General features: G+C 41.9%; 1 protein-coding gene across 1 annotated transcript in view; it reads left to right on the plus strand.

Annotated features, from left to right (window-relative positions):
• Positions 1-611, plus strand: part of Pou4f1 (POU class 4 homeobox 1) — a 2,062-nt gene extending 1,451 nt beyond the window's left edge. The window contains exon 3 of the mRNA XM_008849120.2: positions 4-611. Coding sequence (XP_008847342.1) covers positions 4-549 — 546 coding nt within the window. The 3' untranslated portion in view covers positions 550-611. The remainder of the gene's footprint in view (positions 1-3) is intronic.
• The last annotated feature ends 14,908 nt before the right edge of the window (positions 612-15,519 follow it).

Here is a 15,519-nt window from a genome sequence, read left to right on the forward strand (position 1 = left end):
GGGCAGGTGGCGGCGGCGTCGGCGGCGGCGGCGGTGGTGGGCGCGGCGGGCCTGGCGTCCATCTGCGACTCGGACACGGACCCGCGCGAGCTCGAGGCGTTCGCCGAGCGTTTCAAGCAGCGGCGCATCAAGCTGGGCGTGACGCAGGCCGACGTGGGCTCGGCGCTGGCCAACCTCAAGATCCCGGGCGTGGGCTCGCTCAGCCAGAGCACCATCTGCAGGTTCGAGTCGCTCACGCTCTCGCACAACAACATGATCGCGCTCAAGCCCATCCTGCAGGCGTGGTTGGAGGAGGCCGAGGGCGCGCAGCGCGAGAAAATGAACAAGCCGGAGCTCTTCAACGGCGGCGAGAAGAAGCGCAAGCGGACTTCCATCGCCGCGCCCGAGAAGCGCTCCCTCGAGGCCTACTTTGCGGTACAGCCCCGGCCCTCGTCCGAGAAGATCGCCGCTATCGCCGAGAAACTGGACCTCAAAAAGAACGTGGTGCGGGTGTGGTTTTGCAACCAGAGACAGAAGCAGAAGCGGATGAAATTCTCAGCCACTTACTGAAGAGGGTGGGAGGTGCCGGGTGGGGCCGAGCAGAGAGCTGAGGGGCCGTTTCTGGGGCTCTCCTTTGGCCTGCTTCCCATCTCATAGTGTCCGTTATCCTGCCTGCATTGGGGGGCGTCCCACCTCCTGCCCTTTCCTCCATCCCACTCTGCTCTTCCTGCCCCTGCCATACCCCAGCCTTCGGGACAGGGGTGCTGGATGTGGAGAAAGGATGGTATGGCAGAACGGGGGCATTTGCGTGATGGGGAGTGGGGGAGGGGGGAGAAAAGCGAAGACTGGAGCAGGGGTTTTGAGGAGCAGGATGGTTCTGGGGACTAGGGTGGGGGGGTGGAAAGATGTGGAAAGGACTGGGAAATGGACTGTTTCTGACCAGAGAAACTTATCAAAGTCTTCGGGGACCAAGGAACTACGTACAAAGACAAAACTACAAACCACCAAAAAAAAAAAAAAACTAGACAAATAAAAAGAAAAAAAAGACAAACAACTTTAGAAATTTAACTCTGGGGAGCAGTACTCTGCAGTTTCATTTGCCCCCAAAGAAGAGAAAAAAGAGCAATACCATTACTACCACCTCCCCAACCTCACACACACAACTGAGTCATAAAGGAAAAACGAACGAACCAGAAGATAAAATTCTGTATAGGAAGCTAGCTGATCTGTGTTTTACAGTTCCCTCTAAATCTCCCATCCACTGCACTCATACCCTCTTTGTTTTATACCCTCTCTTCTAAAGAGACTCCAAAAGCTTTGCCATGGCTCTGGAAAAGAGCTGGGGCACAACTTAAAGGGGCTTGAAAGGCAGGCTGCCCATTTAGACAAAATCTAAGTTTTCCAGTGGCCAATTGCTACAGTCCTGTGGCCTGGTCTTGGCGGGTAAGGGTCTTTAGGAAATTAGAGATAGATTTTTGACATGTCTAAAAGAGAAAAGTTGAAGTCTCCGAGATAGAGATTTTATTTTAGGAAAATAAAATGATTATAACAACTATAGTAGTATTTTTCTTTTCATTTTTATTCGTTCATCCATGAACAGGTGATCTCAAAATACGGGTTCTTTTTTTTTTTAAATCCATTTATAGAACTCTACCTTAGCTTACCATTTATTTTTCAGAGTCTGGCTTCAAACTATCTACTAAGGTTTATTTCTTTTAATTTCAATAGACTGGTGGGGTGGAAGATACTGGGAGAGAGACTTCCTTCCATTTTCAGTTTTCTCCACTGAATGAGACTCATCTCACTCTTCCAGGTCCCTTCTCCTCCTCTTTTGGAGAACATGAAGTTGTTGAAATGCTGAGAAGTTTCTGCTTTCATTGGGGCAGGAGTTGCCTGTGAGAAAAATCCCAGAAGAGAGGAAGATTTAAAGGCCCTCCCCTCACCCTGTTGGTTTCCAAGAGGTCTGCACTTCCCCAGGGAAAGCAGAATAATTGTTTCCTTGTTATTGTTATTAGTCAAGGGTCATTTGTTACTGGGGACTAAGGTTGGGTAGCAAAAACTTTAATTTGCACTATAAGTTTCCCAAATAGAAAATCACATGTGGTATTTCATACTAAGAATCCAGGTACCTTACAAGCTGCTGATTAATTTAAAAAAAAAAATGAGAAAGATGGTTGAGGGTGGTTTGGTAAAATGCCTGCTTTGTGTACAAGATACTCTTTGGATCTCACGGGGAGGTGGTTGTTACTGTCATTTAACCATAACTTCAAAGATGAAAACAGAACAAATGAAGGGGGGAAAAACCCACTACTGTTTAACAAGACTGAAATCATGCATGATTTGAAAGGTGCAGAAAGAAACACAATTAGGTCTCACTCTGGTTAGGCATTATTTAATTATGTTGTGTATCATTGTTTGCAGCGCAAACATTCTATGCATTTGAAACAGCACTGAACTGGGCTAGCTTTCTGGTAGACCGTTTTGTGGATAGTGTGATTTCACAGTCTACTGCCTGCTTCCACTGAAAACACAACATTCTTGTCATATTCTTGTATGTAGACAGAAAGGAAGAAAGGAAGATTATTGTAAATATTTTATTTCATGCACACACTCACACAATGGATACAAACTGCCAGTGTTAACCCTGAAATGTCTCACGGATTGATCTACCTGTCCATGTATGTCTGCTGAGCTTTCTCCTTGGTTATGTGTTGCCCAATTACCTTCTTTCCTCTGCCCCCTTCTATCAGAACCATTCCTGTGCGCCAACATACAACAGGGAGATGTGTCCCAGTACACTTACAAATAAAACATAACTGAAAGAAGAGCAGTTTTATGATTTGGGTGCATTTTTGTGTTTATATTGAGCCAAGTCCTGATAGAGCCGTTCAACAACTGAGACAACAAAACGCACCAAACAAACAGAAAAGAGAAAAGGGGGTGTTAAAGGGACATCAAACGAAGGGAAAGGATGAGAATAGTATTTTTTTTTTTCTAAATCAGAATTCACTTTCAGATAACTCGTGAAAAGTGGTGCTCTGAATAAAATGAATTCTATATTAGTTGCCTGTTTTATCCCCCCCCCAATTTTTTTTTAACTATAGAAACTCTTAAGACACAGTACTGTTTAGAGTGGTGTGGAAGGTAATAAATAAGCAGGCGTCTGAAAAGCATTTACGTTGAGGGTCAGGACACAGGTATTTGGGGTTTAAATGTGCTGTTCTACTTTACAAACACTTCTAAAAATGTGACTAAATGACTTTTCATGACAGTTAATAAATTTTGAATCCATTACCTGATCTGTCCAGATACCTTGTCAAATGCTTCTGTGCCACCTACTTCTCCAGAGCCACCAGAGTCTATGTTTTGGTGACCTGGGACTAGATCAAATGCCAAATGTACAAAGTTTCTTATTAGCTGGGATTATATCTTCTGAAGTAATTCCATCTTAGCTAAATCTTTTTAATTTCACCGGCAAATCTGTGAAAGAAAATTGATGTTCAAAAAGAATAGTACATTTTAAAAAGGTGTGATTTTAAACAGTTGTTAATATTTAAAAAAGCACTAGAGGTATTTTTAAAACTAGATCTCTTCCATCAAATTTTATTTGTTTCTGTTGTTATTGACTTGAAATATCATCGGAGTTTTTAAATAAAGTACATTTGTAAAAAATACACATTATTTTATAGAAAAATATGACCAGATTTCATTGTTAGAGATCCAGGAATGATCAAATAAAAGGATTTACAAAGGTCGTTTTTTCTAAAATCTGCTAAAACGGAAATGTGGCAGGCAAATACATTTGTATTAAATAATAATGGATAATGTATGTATTAAGAATTTAAGCATTTGTTTTGTATTAAGAAAATCCTTACTCAGTAAAAAGGAGACTATTATGTTAATAAAACATCATGAAAACATGCTTTGCAGGGTTTCCTATTTTATGTAGTAGGAAACTGTGCAAAATAACAAAAAAATGTTCTGCTTTCTGGTGAGTGAAGCTGTTAACTGTCTGAAAAGAATGCTATGACTTTGTGAGACACCTTTAGTTGTCAGTCCAGGAAGAAATTAAATGCAGGTCCTCCCAAAGAGAACACTAAGGTGTGGTAGTTCTGGCTTTTTGAAGTTCTCTGGTTCAGAAAATAAGAAATCCAAACTAAGTGGATTTCTGCATCAGTTAGTGGGTGGAATAAAATATGTGATTCTGGGCTCTTCTACAGAACAACCTCAACATAAGTTTCGGAGGAACTGGGCCCCATTTCTGTTTAACATTCTTAGACTCCCAGGAGGCAGAATAGAAAAAGCAAAGAGAAAAATATACATTGAATGGAACTGCTACCCAATGCCGCCCATTCCTTTTTAATTGTCTGCTTTCTGCCGTCCTCGCAGCGTCCTTCTGTAGGTCTAAGAAAAAGATGTCCTCCACATCTATCAACTAACTTCTGAATAGATTTTGTCTAATGCGTGTTCTGAAATTACCCTCAACTTCGATTATAAGCTCTTAAATAAACCCTAGGCACCCACTGCCGTGATTGTATCGATTTTTACTTTTTTTGTGATATTAAGATTACTTGGGTCCAGTTCGTTCACTTGGTACAGAGAAAACCTGGTGCCCTAATCCTGGGGCTTGACTCCAGGGTAAGCCCCATCCCAAGGCCCCGCCCTCGCGGCCCCAGCCTCTCCCTTTGGGTATCAATTGCCCGAACAGTCTTGCCTCTTTTTGTCCTCAAGTTTAAACTGGAACTTCTGATCAGCTGAAACCAGCTTTCCCCACCCATTCTAAGGGTCTTAATGGCCAGAGGGAAGGTGACGACCACAATTATTGATACTGTTTGCCATCGGTGTATTGCCATTGTGGCCACAGTCAGAGCCCCAAGATGACAGCAGCGCAACCCTCGCGGGCTCTTTCAAAGGAGACGGAAAGCTTAATTGATTAAAAAAAAAAAAAAAAAAAAAAAGACCCAGCAGCAGCCGAAATCGAGTTCTCACGGGGGTCTCTTCCACCTGCGAGATAAGCCTTGTCGCGATAATTACGTTATTTAATATTTGATCAAACCTTCGCGCCTCTGCGACTTGAGGCGCGCAGAGCGGCCGAACTCCAGCCGGGCATGTGCGACGGGGACGCGCGGCCGCCTAACTCCGGTTGGCTTGCACTCTGAATAATTCATGGTCTGAGAGTTCTGAAAATTAATAAAATGAATGATAACAAGGAGCTAATTAAAAACTTTCGTAATTGTTGTCAAGTCAGCTTGATGGGAGACAGCCCCGGGTGACTGACTCCCTCTCCGAAAACTGGTGGATGTGCAGAGGGTGGCGCTGCCCGTGGCTGAGCGCGCCTCCTACTCCGGGTGCTTTCGGGTGTGTTTGCCCGGCTGCTTGGTCCTCGGCGCTGCCTTCCGCAGTCCACCCATCTCTCCTGCCTAACTTTTGGACTGCGGGCCGGGAGGGTTGGCATGTGCAGTTTCGAACCACAGGCAGAGCTGACTGGGTCCTATTTTCTGCTAGGAGGGGACAACCCCACCCACCGGAGATTCTTGCTCTCCCCCAGTAGGACCCACCACACAGAGGTCCCAACGCCATCACATGCGCGGCTCTCCGGTGTGCGGCTAAGTGACCGCAGAGGGCCAAGTGTGCATCGTGGCCCCTAGGCTTCCAGCTGCAATAGGTCTCAGCTCGGATCCGCCGGCCGAACCTCCAGCGCCTGGCTGGTCCTCTTTAGCACTTGGCCTGGCACGCGAGAATGCGAGCGGGTTAACTGCGGAAAGGAGAGACATCGCGCGCGCGTGCGCACAGGTGGCCAGCCGGTGCCTACTGCCAGGAGCCTGGGCGGACCCAGCGCGCTCAGCGGGCGGGGAGCGCGCTGAACCCGCACATGCGCTTTGGAACGTGCCCAGGCCCCAGGGAGCGTCAGCTGCAGTTCGGGGTTTCAAAATTAGGCGCTGACAGAGGTCGAGTCCTTCTCAAGTGCCTTAGAGAAGGTGCAGAGTGAAAGGGGAGCAGACCCACATCTGATAGAGGTTAAAAATACTCCGTCACACCCCAAGGTTGCCCAAGTCATCAGTCATTTAAAGGACACAAAACTTTCAAGATTGGTTTAGCATTTTCCTTTCTAACAATTGGGATGAAAAGAACCTCGGCTTTTGTTCTGTTGCTAAGGTGCAACTTCACCAAAGCCGAGCCACAGCTGTGAATTTGTCAGGCAAGGATTTATACCTGGGGCGAAAGGATGGCGGGCTGCTAAGGTTTGCCACCCTCGGAATTGAGTGAAATCCTAAATATAGAAGCGAAGGTGGGCAATCTCGGGTCTGGGAGAACCGGGCAAAGCTCTCGCTTGGCCAGCGTCCTTCTCTGGCAGACCCCGGATTGGGTGAGAGAGCGCCCGAGGCCCTACCGGCCTCGGAAGGAGATCGCTCTGGCAGATTAGAGAAGGGAGAGGATTGGAAGAGGATTGGAAGAGGTGAATGGAAGCGGGAGGGGCTGACAGAGAGCTAGAAGAAGAGTTGGCAAAACGAAACGATGGAGGGGGAAGAGATCGGATTTTATTAAGTAAAACGAATTACAAACAAAAGTTTGTTTAATAACTCTGATGCCTAGCCTCGGTGTAGCACGATGTATATACAAACTTTTGTAGACGCGAATCAGAATAAAAGAAAATGACCATTTCCAGCCTTGGAAATTCACTTACACAGGTCTCTTTTTCCTCCTCCCCGCCCCCACCAAGTGTTGACAATAAACATTTAATGAAGGCAGAGACCTGGCCGTCTCCAGACAGTGTCAGAATACTTTAAGCAGACCATTAGCACGGCTTCTTCTACTTCAAACATCATGTGGCACACCCTTACATTATTTAAAAAAAAAAAAAAAAAAACAACCTGTGAGACAAATAATGCGTTTATAAGAATATTTTTAGTGGTCTGAAGTAGTTCTGATGCCCCCTGTACTGACTAACAGAAACTAACTCATTGTAGATTACTCGCGCTTAAAAAAATGTTAAATACAGTTAATGCAATATTAATCGCCCTTTGGTGATATAAAATGCAATATTTTCAGGCAGCTATTGAGCTTTTCTAGAGGAAGAGCTGATGAAAAGAGTCACAGCTGAATAGTGGAAAGAAAAAGCCTGGTATTTATTGCTTTTGTTTGGCTTTTGGCTACAGAGACAGGAACCTTCTAATGGGGTAAGGACATTTATTTTATCTGCATCTATTGCTGCAGAGCAGGAGCGGCAGATGGGGCTGGTGCGATATTCAGAGCGTAATTTAGAGCAAATCCTAATAACTAATAATGATTTATGTTAATTTTGATCATGTATGCGACTTTACCAAATCGCTGCGATGAAAGAGAGAGAAAGCGAGGCTAAATATGACAAGGATCAGTTTCCATCGCAGAACCTGATTGGTATTGGAGCTCGCGTCCTGCACTTTGCGCGATCTTAAAATGCATTTTATGAGCTATCAGTGGAAACGTGGGTGTTTTAAAAGGCAGGTAGGGTGCTTTGGACGCTGTGCAGAGATATTTGGCCAGGGCTTGTCTTTCTTCTTAAAATGTGCTTAAAATGGGATGCCTTTGAGAGGCAAGCGCTATTCATCCCAATGTAAAATAAAACGGGTATGTTTCAATTGTTTTGCTTGCCTGTTTGAAACTAAAGGATCATTTGTGGGAGTGAAAGAGGTCCTCGGACAGGAAAAGTCGGGGAACAATTGTGGGCTTCAGTTGGTGCAGGGGTCCTTCCCAAGTGTAATCCGAATCTCTAGGTTTAAGATTAGTTTAACCGCCAGCAAGCAGACTCCTGCGCACACCGCCACACCTCATGCAAAAGTTCCATTACTGGTTGCTTAACCTAACACGTTGCCAATTCCTAATCTTCATCTTCAATCTAACACTTGTTTGCCAGCATCAATTTATGGAACGCTTTCGGCCTTTACCACACGTCTCTCCTCCCCAAGGGATTCCAGGGCTTTTAAGCTTAAAAGTGCCTCTTCCTTCTCCACTCCCTTGGTAAAGTGGCACCCATTCAAAACCCCCAGGGGTTACCAACAGAAACCAGGTTCTGTATCTAAACAGGACGATTTTTGGCTACCAAGCAATGCGCAGAAGAGGGTCGGATCTGTTTTGAAAGGGAGGGTGCGCTTTGCTCCTGGCGATTTACTTTTCCAGTTACCTTTTGCTCATTTTAACGCCTCGGGGCTATAGTATGAGAGTAAAATGCCCCGCAGTCAAAGCACCTCCTTATTAGCTCTGTATTTGAGAAATCCAGAGATGAAACTACCTAAAAGGTTTAATAAGGCGGAACACCATTTATTTGCCAAGCAAACAGCCAGAATATAGCTCAAAAGGGGTGCAGTGGCTTATCAGCAGGAGGCCGGAAGGAGAAGAACATGGACAAAGTGAATTTCAAGCTTCAGCTGTGAGGTTAAAGTGAATTAAATAAGCTTTGAATGAGATGTATTCTTGAGCCTTCAGTATCATCTCCCCCAAAATTTATGTATAGAGACATATTCTAGAGGCTTTCAGACATTGTCATTTTCTCTCTAGTAAACTTTGAGATTTTGTTTAGGAAGATGATCACACCGTTAAAGTTAAAATTTCACTGTCTTCTTCCTGCTTTCCTTTTTTAAGGCTACAGATGTAATTGCATTTGATTTCTTCTATCAGGGAAAAAACAAGCTACATAATTCAGAAGAAAATCTTCCTTTAAAATTCCAGTTTTGTTTTTTATTTTGAATCATCCCTATCAGTAACTGTACTGATACTGTACTGCCAGTATTCTGAGTAATAAAGACTACTTTAAGCAAAAATAAATCTTTAAAGAAAATAAGTCCAAGCAGCCGATGGTGGCTATTTGCTGAGAATACTTAGGAGCTGTGGCTGTTTGTGAGCTTGAAGCTAAGCTTCCATGTCATATCCATATACAAATAAATGCAAGCACTGAAAAAAAAAAAAGCTGTTGTTGCTGAATGTAATGCAGTCTGATTTCTAAACTTCATTCAATTCTGTCTTAGGGTTTCAGCACCAGAAGCTGCTCCCTTAAAATGGAAGAGTGGTGCATTATTGAAACTCTCTATCAAACAGCTCTGGGGTGCAGCCTTTTTCTGCAAATGCTGGCTCTCAATGAGGTCTGACTGTCTGACTGCACATAAGCCCCTAATATGTTAATGGCCGTAGGGGATGCCTAAGGTACTATCTCAAGCTGCTTCGCACACCATATGTCAGGCCGTTAGCCACATGGATCTATTAATCAAAAGGAGCTGGAAAGGGAGGGGAAGATCTTGGGAAGGGGGGTGGTGAGAAATGGGGGAGGGGGAGAGGGAGAGAGAAAGCATTTAAATCCCTATCATTCCTTTTTATTTACAAAAAAAAACTGAATAAAAGTATAAAATATTAACTGAATGCAGTTTTCCTATCTATTAAGTCAAAGACTAGTTCACAAATGTCTACCAAAAATTAGTACTATTTAGTTTTATTGAATAAAAAGAAATTTTATCTCAAGGGTTCTGTGTAGGGTTCTTTTATTGCAAACTTTTGTAAACAAGATTCTCTTGGTACACAAACTTTTTGTGGTACCTGTTGTATTGTAGATGAACTTGATTAAAAGTGGGAAGAATAGGGAAAATGTTTGTTATGGGAATGCAAGCATGAAGGAGGGTGTCTGGGGGTGTATGATGAATATGTACTATATTAATATATATCTGTGTGGGCAATAGGATTCAGTTTTTCTGGTAGGAAATGTAACACATTTCCATTTTTGCCCCTTCTTCTGAGCTGGCTTTATGATAAATGAAACTGGAGAATATCTGGGTGATAAGAGCATTAAATGACAAAACACTTGAAATCCCCACCTCCCTCATTTCTGCTTTAAGTATCTCTTGTCTTCCAATGTTTAAAGTAAATTTTTGATTAAATATTTAGAAAACTGTATAATCTTAGAAGCAACTCTGTATTCAACATGGAGAAGTTATAAATGAGTAAACATGATGATTCTGTGAGAAAAAATAAATTTTTCTTTGAAGTGACGATTATATTTGTCATACGTCCAAAACTTATCATTCTTAGGGAGATCAAATGAAGATTTTAAAGGTCAGAAACTATATCAGAAACAGCAATGAAAGAAAAAAATCTAGAGAGATTTAACTTTTTTTCTCCATGTATAGTACAACCTGGGAATAAAGTAAATATAAAATCAAAAGTTAATTTTGGCATATTTTTTGTTTTCATTGGTAGTGATGATAGATTCCATGAAGCCATCAGTTTTATATTTGAAACCTATAATTAGGATATAACATGGTAGAAATACCACTGAAAATGTTTTTAAAAAATACAGTCATGATTAATAAGCTTATATTGCAGAAGTTAATTTATAAGATAAGGAATAACTAAAAAGTTTATTGGTCTTAGATTTTAAGTATATGTATCTATATATATGTAAATGTTGACTACATATACTTTAGATATTTCAATTATATCACAAAACCTCTGTCATTAACATACACTCACAACATTCTATTATGTTGGGTATGTAAAGGAGAAAGACCACAGAATGTTCTTCCTTATGATTTAAAAATACATTAAAACCATGGGTGAAATTGTGCTTGATGATAAGAAACAAAAGTTATCTGAGAACTGTTACAGTATGCATAATGTAAAAGTGGAAAAATATTTAAAAATAAAAGTGGAATACTTTGTACTATATATTAGATTGGAGGTATTAATATTTACAAATTTTATAAAGGCACCTATCTATATAGAAAGGAGTGCTTAGATATAGGGAAAGGTTAACAGTGGTAACTGCCTTTAATAAAGATACCACAACTTTAGATTATTTGGTTTGGTTGGAAAATCACATGTGACTCATAGAAGAAAAAAGTGGCAATTAAAAATAGAGAATTGTATTGTACAGAGCTAAGTCAGAGCACAAGGAAGGGTCATCCTGGATTTCGAGAGTAGCTTGGCTAAGGAGAAGCACTTTTTATCTTTAAATTTTGGCGCATGCCACTAGCCTTTATTTCTTTCCCTGTAGTTAAAAGGTAGCCCATATATCTGTCGCTTTTGGTTTCCAAAGACTCGTAACTTAATTCCTTCAGGCTATTCATCAGCACAGTAATTAAACTAGCAAATGGATGTAAATAAAGTGAAATTGGTTTCATGACAGATGAGGCGAAGAGGCCGCTGACATGAAACAAGGCAGGACAATAATGATTTCAGCAGCATCAGGCCATGGAAGGAACCCCAGCTGGATTTATTAGGTGCTGCAAGTGATTTGCTGGAAGCGGGCAAGACATGAGCACTTTTTAATTTGACAGGAATTTTGCATCCTAAAGAGCATATTGAAATATAAATTCAGAGATGAGTTCAGGCATACTGTAAACAGAAATATTTTTGAGCTGAAGATACTATAGAGTTCTTTAAAAATAAGAGAACATTCTCCTCCCTAATAGAAGAGCTTCATTTGCATGAATTATTATCTAATCCTGGGGGCAGGGAGTGGCAAAATAACTACCAAATATTTCATCATACTTACTGGATTCTATTGCTATTTTAGGGTTAATTTGGGGGATTCTAGGTGTGCTTACCAGAGAAATCACTGCACACATTAGATTTTTTAAAGTTCAGCATTGTGAAAACATACCCACAGTTTAGGGGAACAAGCTTACAGGGGAAAAGTATGACAAACTGAGAGAGAAGCATTATGAGTGATTTATTTTAAACAGTGGGATTATTATTGTATTTAAATAAAGATCTGATCCCAGTTTATTGCCTCTAGTGGTCTGTGCATGGTTACACAGAAAACAAATTTCTGGCTGCAAGAAGAAATTATTTCAAGCCCTTAATATGATGAAACCTTTAAAAAAATCATATATAGATTCTTCCTATAAAACAAGCAGTTCCATAACGTAGAGGAGGAATCAAACAATAGCTGAAGATCTTGCCATAAGAGGAGAAAGTAGAAAGAATGGATTCTTGACTGGCCCAACAGGACTCAAGTGGAAACAGAGCCACTCTCCCACTGCAGTAAGCAAGGCACATGCAGAATAAACAAAAGACAGATTCTTCACACTAGAAGCAGATTAGTCTCTTTCTCCATGAAAAGACCAGAAGTGAACTGATCATGTTGTTTAAATGTAGAGTCAATTATTTAAGTTTCCTTTCATAAGGAGCAAAGTTAAGTAATTCCTCCAAAGCCACCTTGAGTGGGCTTGCCCTTCCCAGGATGCCAGTCAAAATTTCAGCAGTATGGCCAGTATTGTGTGTGTGTGTGTGTGTGTGTGTGTTGTGTAAGTATTAACACTGGAAAGGTGAAATCTAACAAACTTCTGAAACTATATGGTCAATTTATTTAGCAGTGGGTTCTAGTCTGTAAGTGGGATGTTATCATAGTTCATGTATTCAACTCATAGAAAGCTGTATTTTATAAGAAATCAGGGACAGAGGAGGCAGTTGATGACCAAAACTCCTAATGAAAAGAAGAACGTAAAAAAGAAGAAGAAGAAAAAAAAAACCTTGGAAAGAAAAATGCCCAGTGCATTCTCCCATCAATCTAATTGTGGGTGACTTTCAGGCCAGGAAGGAATTTATTATGAAACTCAATTGGCTTTCTCCCTGAGCCTGTCCTCTTTTTATTTTTTTTAAACAGAAAAATACGCCTAATTATTTTAAAGTTCCTTTCCAATCGAGAGACACAGGCAAGTCCTTTAATTATAACACAGTATGAACGGGAAGCATATGGAGGAGAATGTCAAGAAGAGGGTGCCAGGGGCAGCTCTTCAGAAATCTGTATTCATTTCGGGCTCTTATTTGTTCAGTAATCTCCACCATCATAACTAAATCTTGAAGCACTGATGTACTTCCAGTTGTTGTTGACTTAACGTCAAAATTCAATCACTGGGGGTTTTGCATCAGCAGGGCTACTTATTTGTCTAATAAATCCGTCATTTTGTAAGAAAAATATTTGAGCAGCCGTACTTGACCTCTTGGTATCCACAAGTCACATTTATTTCTCCCAGTTTACAAATGCAAAATCGAGATGATCATCTAATGCCTGGAGGAACGGTGTTGATTTCTGATTGGATTTTAGATGGAAATGTCTATTTTAAATACCTTGTGATTAAATTGTACACATAATAGAATCCATGCATTTTAAACTGATTGCTTCTTGGAAACTTAACAACCTACACTGAAAGTCATAGGTAGGGATACACACACATACACACACACACACACACACACACACACACACACACACACACACTTGCCGAACCACCCCACCCACATTTTCCCAGTAAATACTAAAATTGACTCCACAGTTGGAAGACTTTATTAAAGCCAGAGGTTTTCCAGGTTTTAAATTTTTTCTAAACTAATTCATTTTGATGATCTCCATATCCTCCCCAAAGTGTCCTAGTTTGTGGAATGTTCTAGTTTATGCAGGGGTGGTGGTGGTAGTTATTGTTCCAAGGAGAGCTGGCGGTTCCAGTCCCAGGGCCACAGTCCTGTTTATTGCTAAACTCTGCCTGAAGTCCAAGGAAATTCATAGTACCATTTTTTACATTAGTCAAGGAAAATGACGCGTTTGCTGAACTACTTTTATTCTCTATGCAGCAGTGTGCTTAGAAATTGCTTGAAAATAATCAGTTGTTCCTGTCTACCCCTTTTATGTGGAGAATCTTTTAGTGTAAAGACCCCTTCACAATTTAGGAGTCCTCCTGAAAACTTTTGCTAAGTCACCAAATTCTTTTGGAGAGTTTCTCTGCGCATTTGGGGGAAGAATGAGACCAACCCATCTATCTTTGGTGGCAAATGTGTCAATAAAAAGAAAGATTCAAAATGAGACTGGAAGACTCTTTTTGCCAGTGAGCCAGTGAGAACTGGCACTTTAAAACCTGGGAAAACGGATGCTGGAGTTACCATCAAAGCTTGTGTTAGGTGTGTAATCCCGCCAAGGTGTCAGGAAGTTTTGGGCCCCCTTTTGCTGTCTTGCTCCTACCCTGTGCTGTGTGACTGTGTGCCTGCTACTCAACAACTAGAGGATGTGTGAAGAAAGTGTGACTTTAGCTTGTTTGGATCTGAAAGCATTGCGATGGTTGGACCTCACAGATAAGAGATTTTTAAATTAAAGGTGGTCAACAAAGGACATCTTGTACTCCCACTTCTTTTGCCCTCGCCTGACCAGGTCTTCTGCTCTTTTCAGGTGCCCCCCGCCCCCCAAGCTGAGTTCCGGGGACTTTTCTCCCCTGTGCACGGGCTGGAAAAGTTCTGGGGTCTGGGAGTTTGGGTGTCCAGAAGAGGATGGTACTCTTTCTTCCAGTCACTATTACTCCCTCCCTCCCTCCTCCCTCCCTCCCTCCCCGTCAGCGCTTCATCCCTTCTCTGATGCCTTATGTTAGGGCTGGCAGCCAGGAAGCCTTCAACCCAAGGCTTGTGACGCTCACGGAAGAAGCCTTTACCCTGGGTGTATTCCTCTACAACTCACTGGGCTGCTTGGCCCCCGCGAGCATCTTCTATGTGCTCTATCTATTCCATTCCCCTCATGCCTAGAGAGGTCACAAGTGAATAGTAAACTGTGCCATAGAGGACTTGCTGCCTCAGCTTGCTTGGAGTTTGCTCCCTAAAGCTTAGTAGGCGCTTGTTAACAAGCGGCCCTTTGGGGAGGCTACTGAGATCTAGGACACTCTGCCTACACTATATATTTCTGAGCCTTTCTCATAAACGGATCACTTCCGTTTCCAAGCTGGCCCTCTTGAATCCGATTACTTCATTTTCATTTTCCCCTCATAGGTTCTGAGGCATTTAATACGTTCAAGAAAGGCACTGATTCAAAAAATAAAATAAAATAAAACCCTCAAGTCTATATCCAAACAACACAAACAGCTCACAGTTCCCAGGCTGTGGAGAACTGAAGAAGCAAATTATGTATGAATTTCACCATAGGTCTGACTGTACAGACATACTCCTCAGGGATGAAGGCAGAATTCTTTAGTGAGTGACAAATTCAGTCAGACTGAAGTGACAAGCTTGTCCAAGATTTGTTTCTATCACAAAGTCACCAAGCTTTGGGAAGCATCACCCCCATCCTGCTCTGTTGTCATGACTGCCTCAGCACTCCCTTAGTTCTACAGAAGAGGTGTTCTGGGGTTTCCTGGGCTCTCTGTTGACTGGGCCTTCAGATGTGAACATTCCAGAAAGAAATTTATTTCTTAATTACAATGGTTGAGGCAGGGAAGTATCTGGGAAGGTACAAGCTGGGGCTGAGTTGCTATATGGGTGGGGGGCAGAGTTTGCACCTCCAAATCCTTTTCTGCTCTCTGTGAAGTTGAGGAAAGGACTTTTTTTTTTTTGGCCATTTGAGCCAGTAGATCAGTCAGAAGAGAACTGAGAAATTGCTGTCAGTATTAAGTGAAAAGACTGTACTATTACTAATAAAGGCAACCGTAGCAGGAGGAGGGGCTGGAAAAAGGAGACAGAAACATGTTTCCTATACAGACTAATATTAAACTCAGATGATTCCAAATGTACAACATATTGGATGTGATTTGTAGGAGAAAC

The sequence above is a fragment of the Nannospalax galili genome, unplaced genomic scaffold, assembly GCF_000622305.1.
Source record: "Nannospalax galili isolate Female #2095 unplaced genomic scaffold, S.galili_v1.0 scaffold140, whole genome shotgun sequence".
NCBI lineage: Eukaryota > Metazoa > Chordata > Mammalia > Rodentia > Spalacidae > Nannospalax > Nannospalax galili.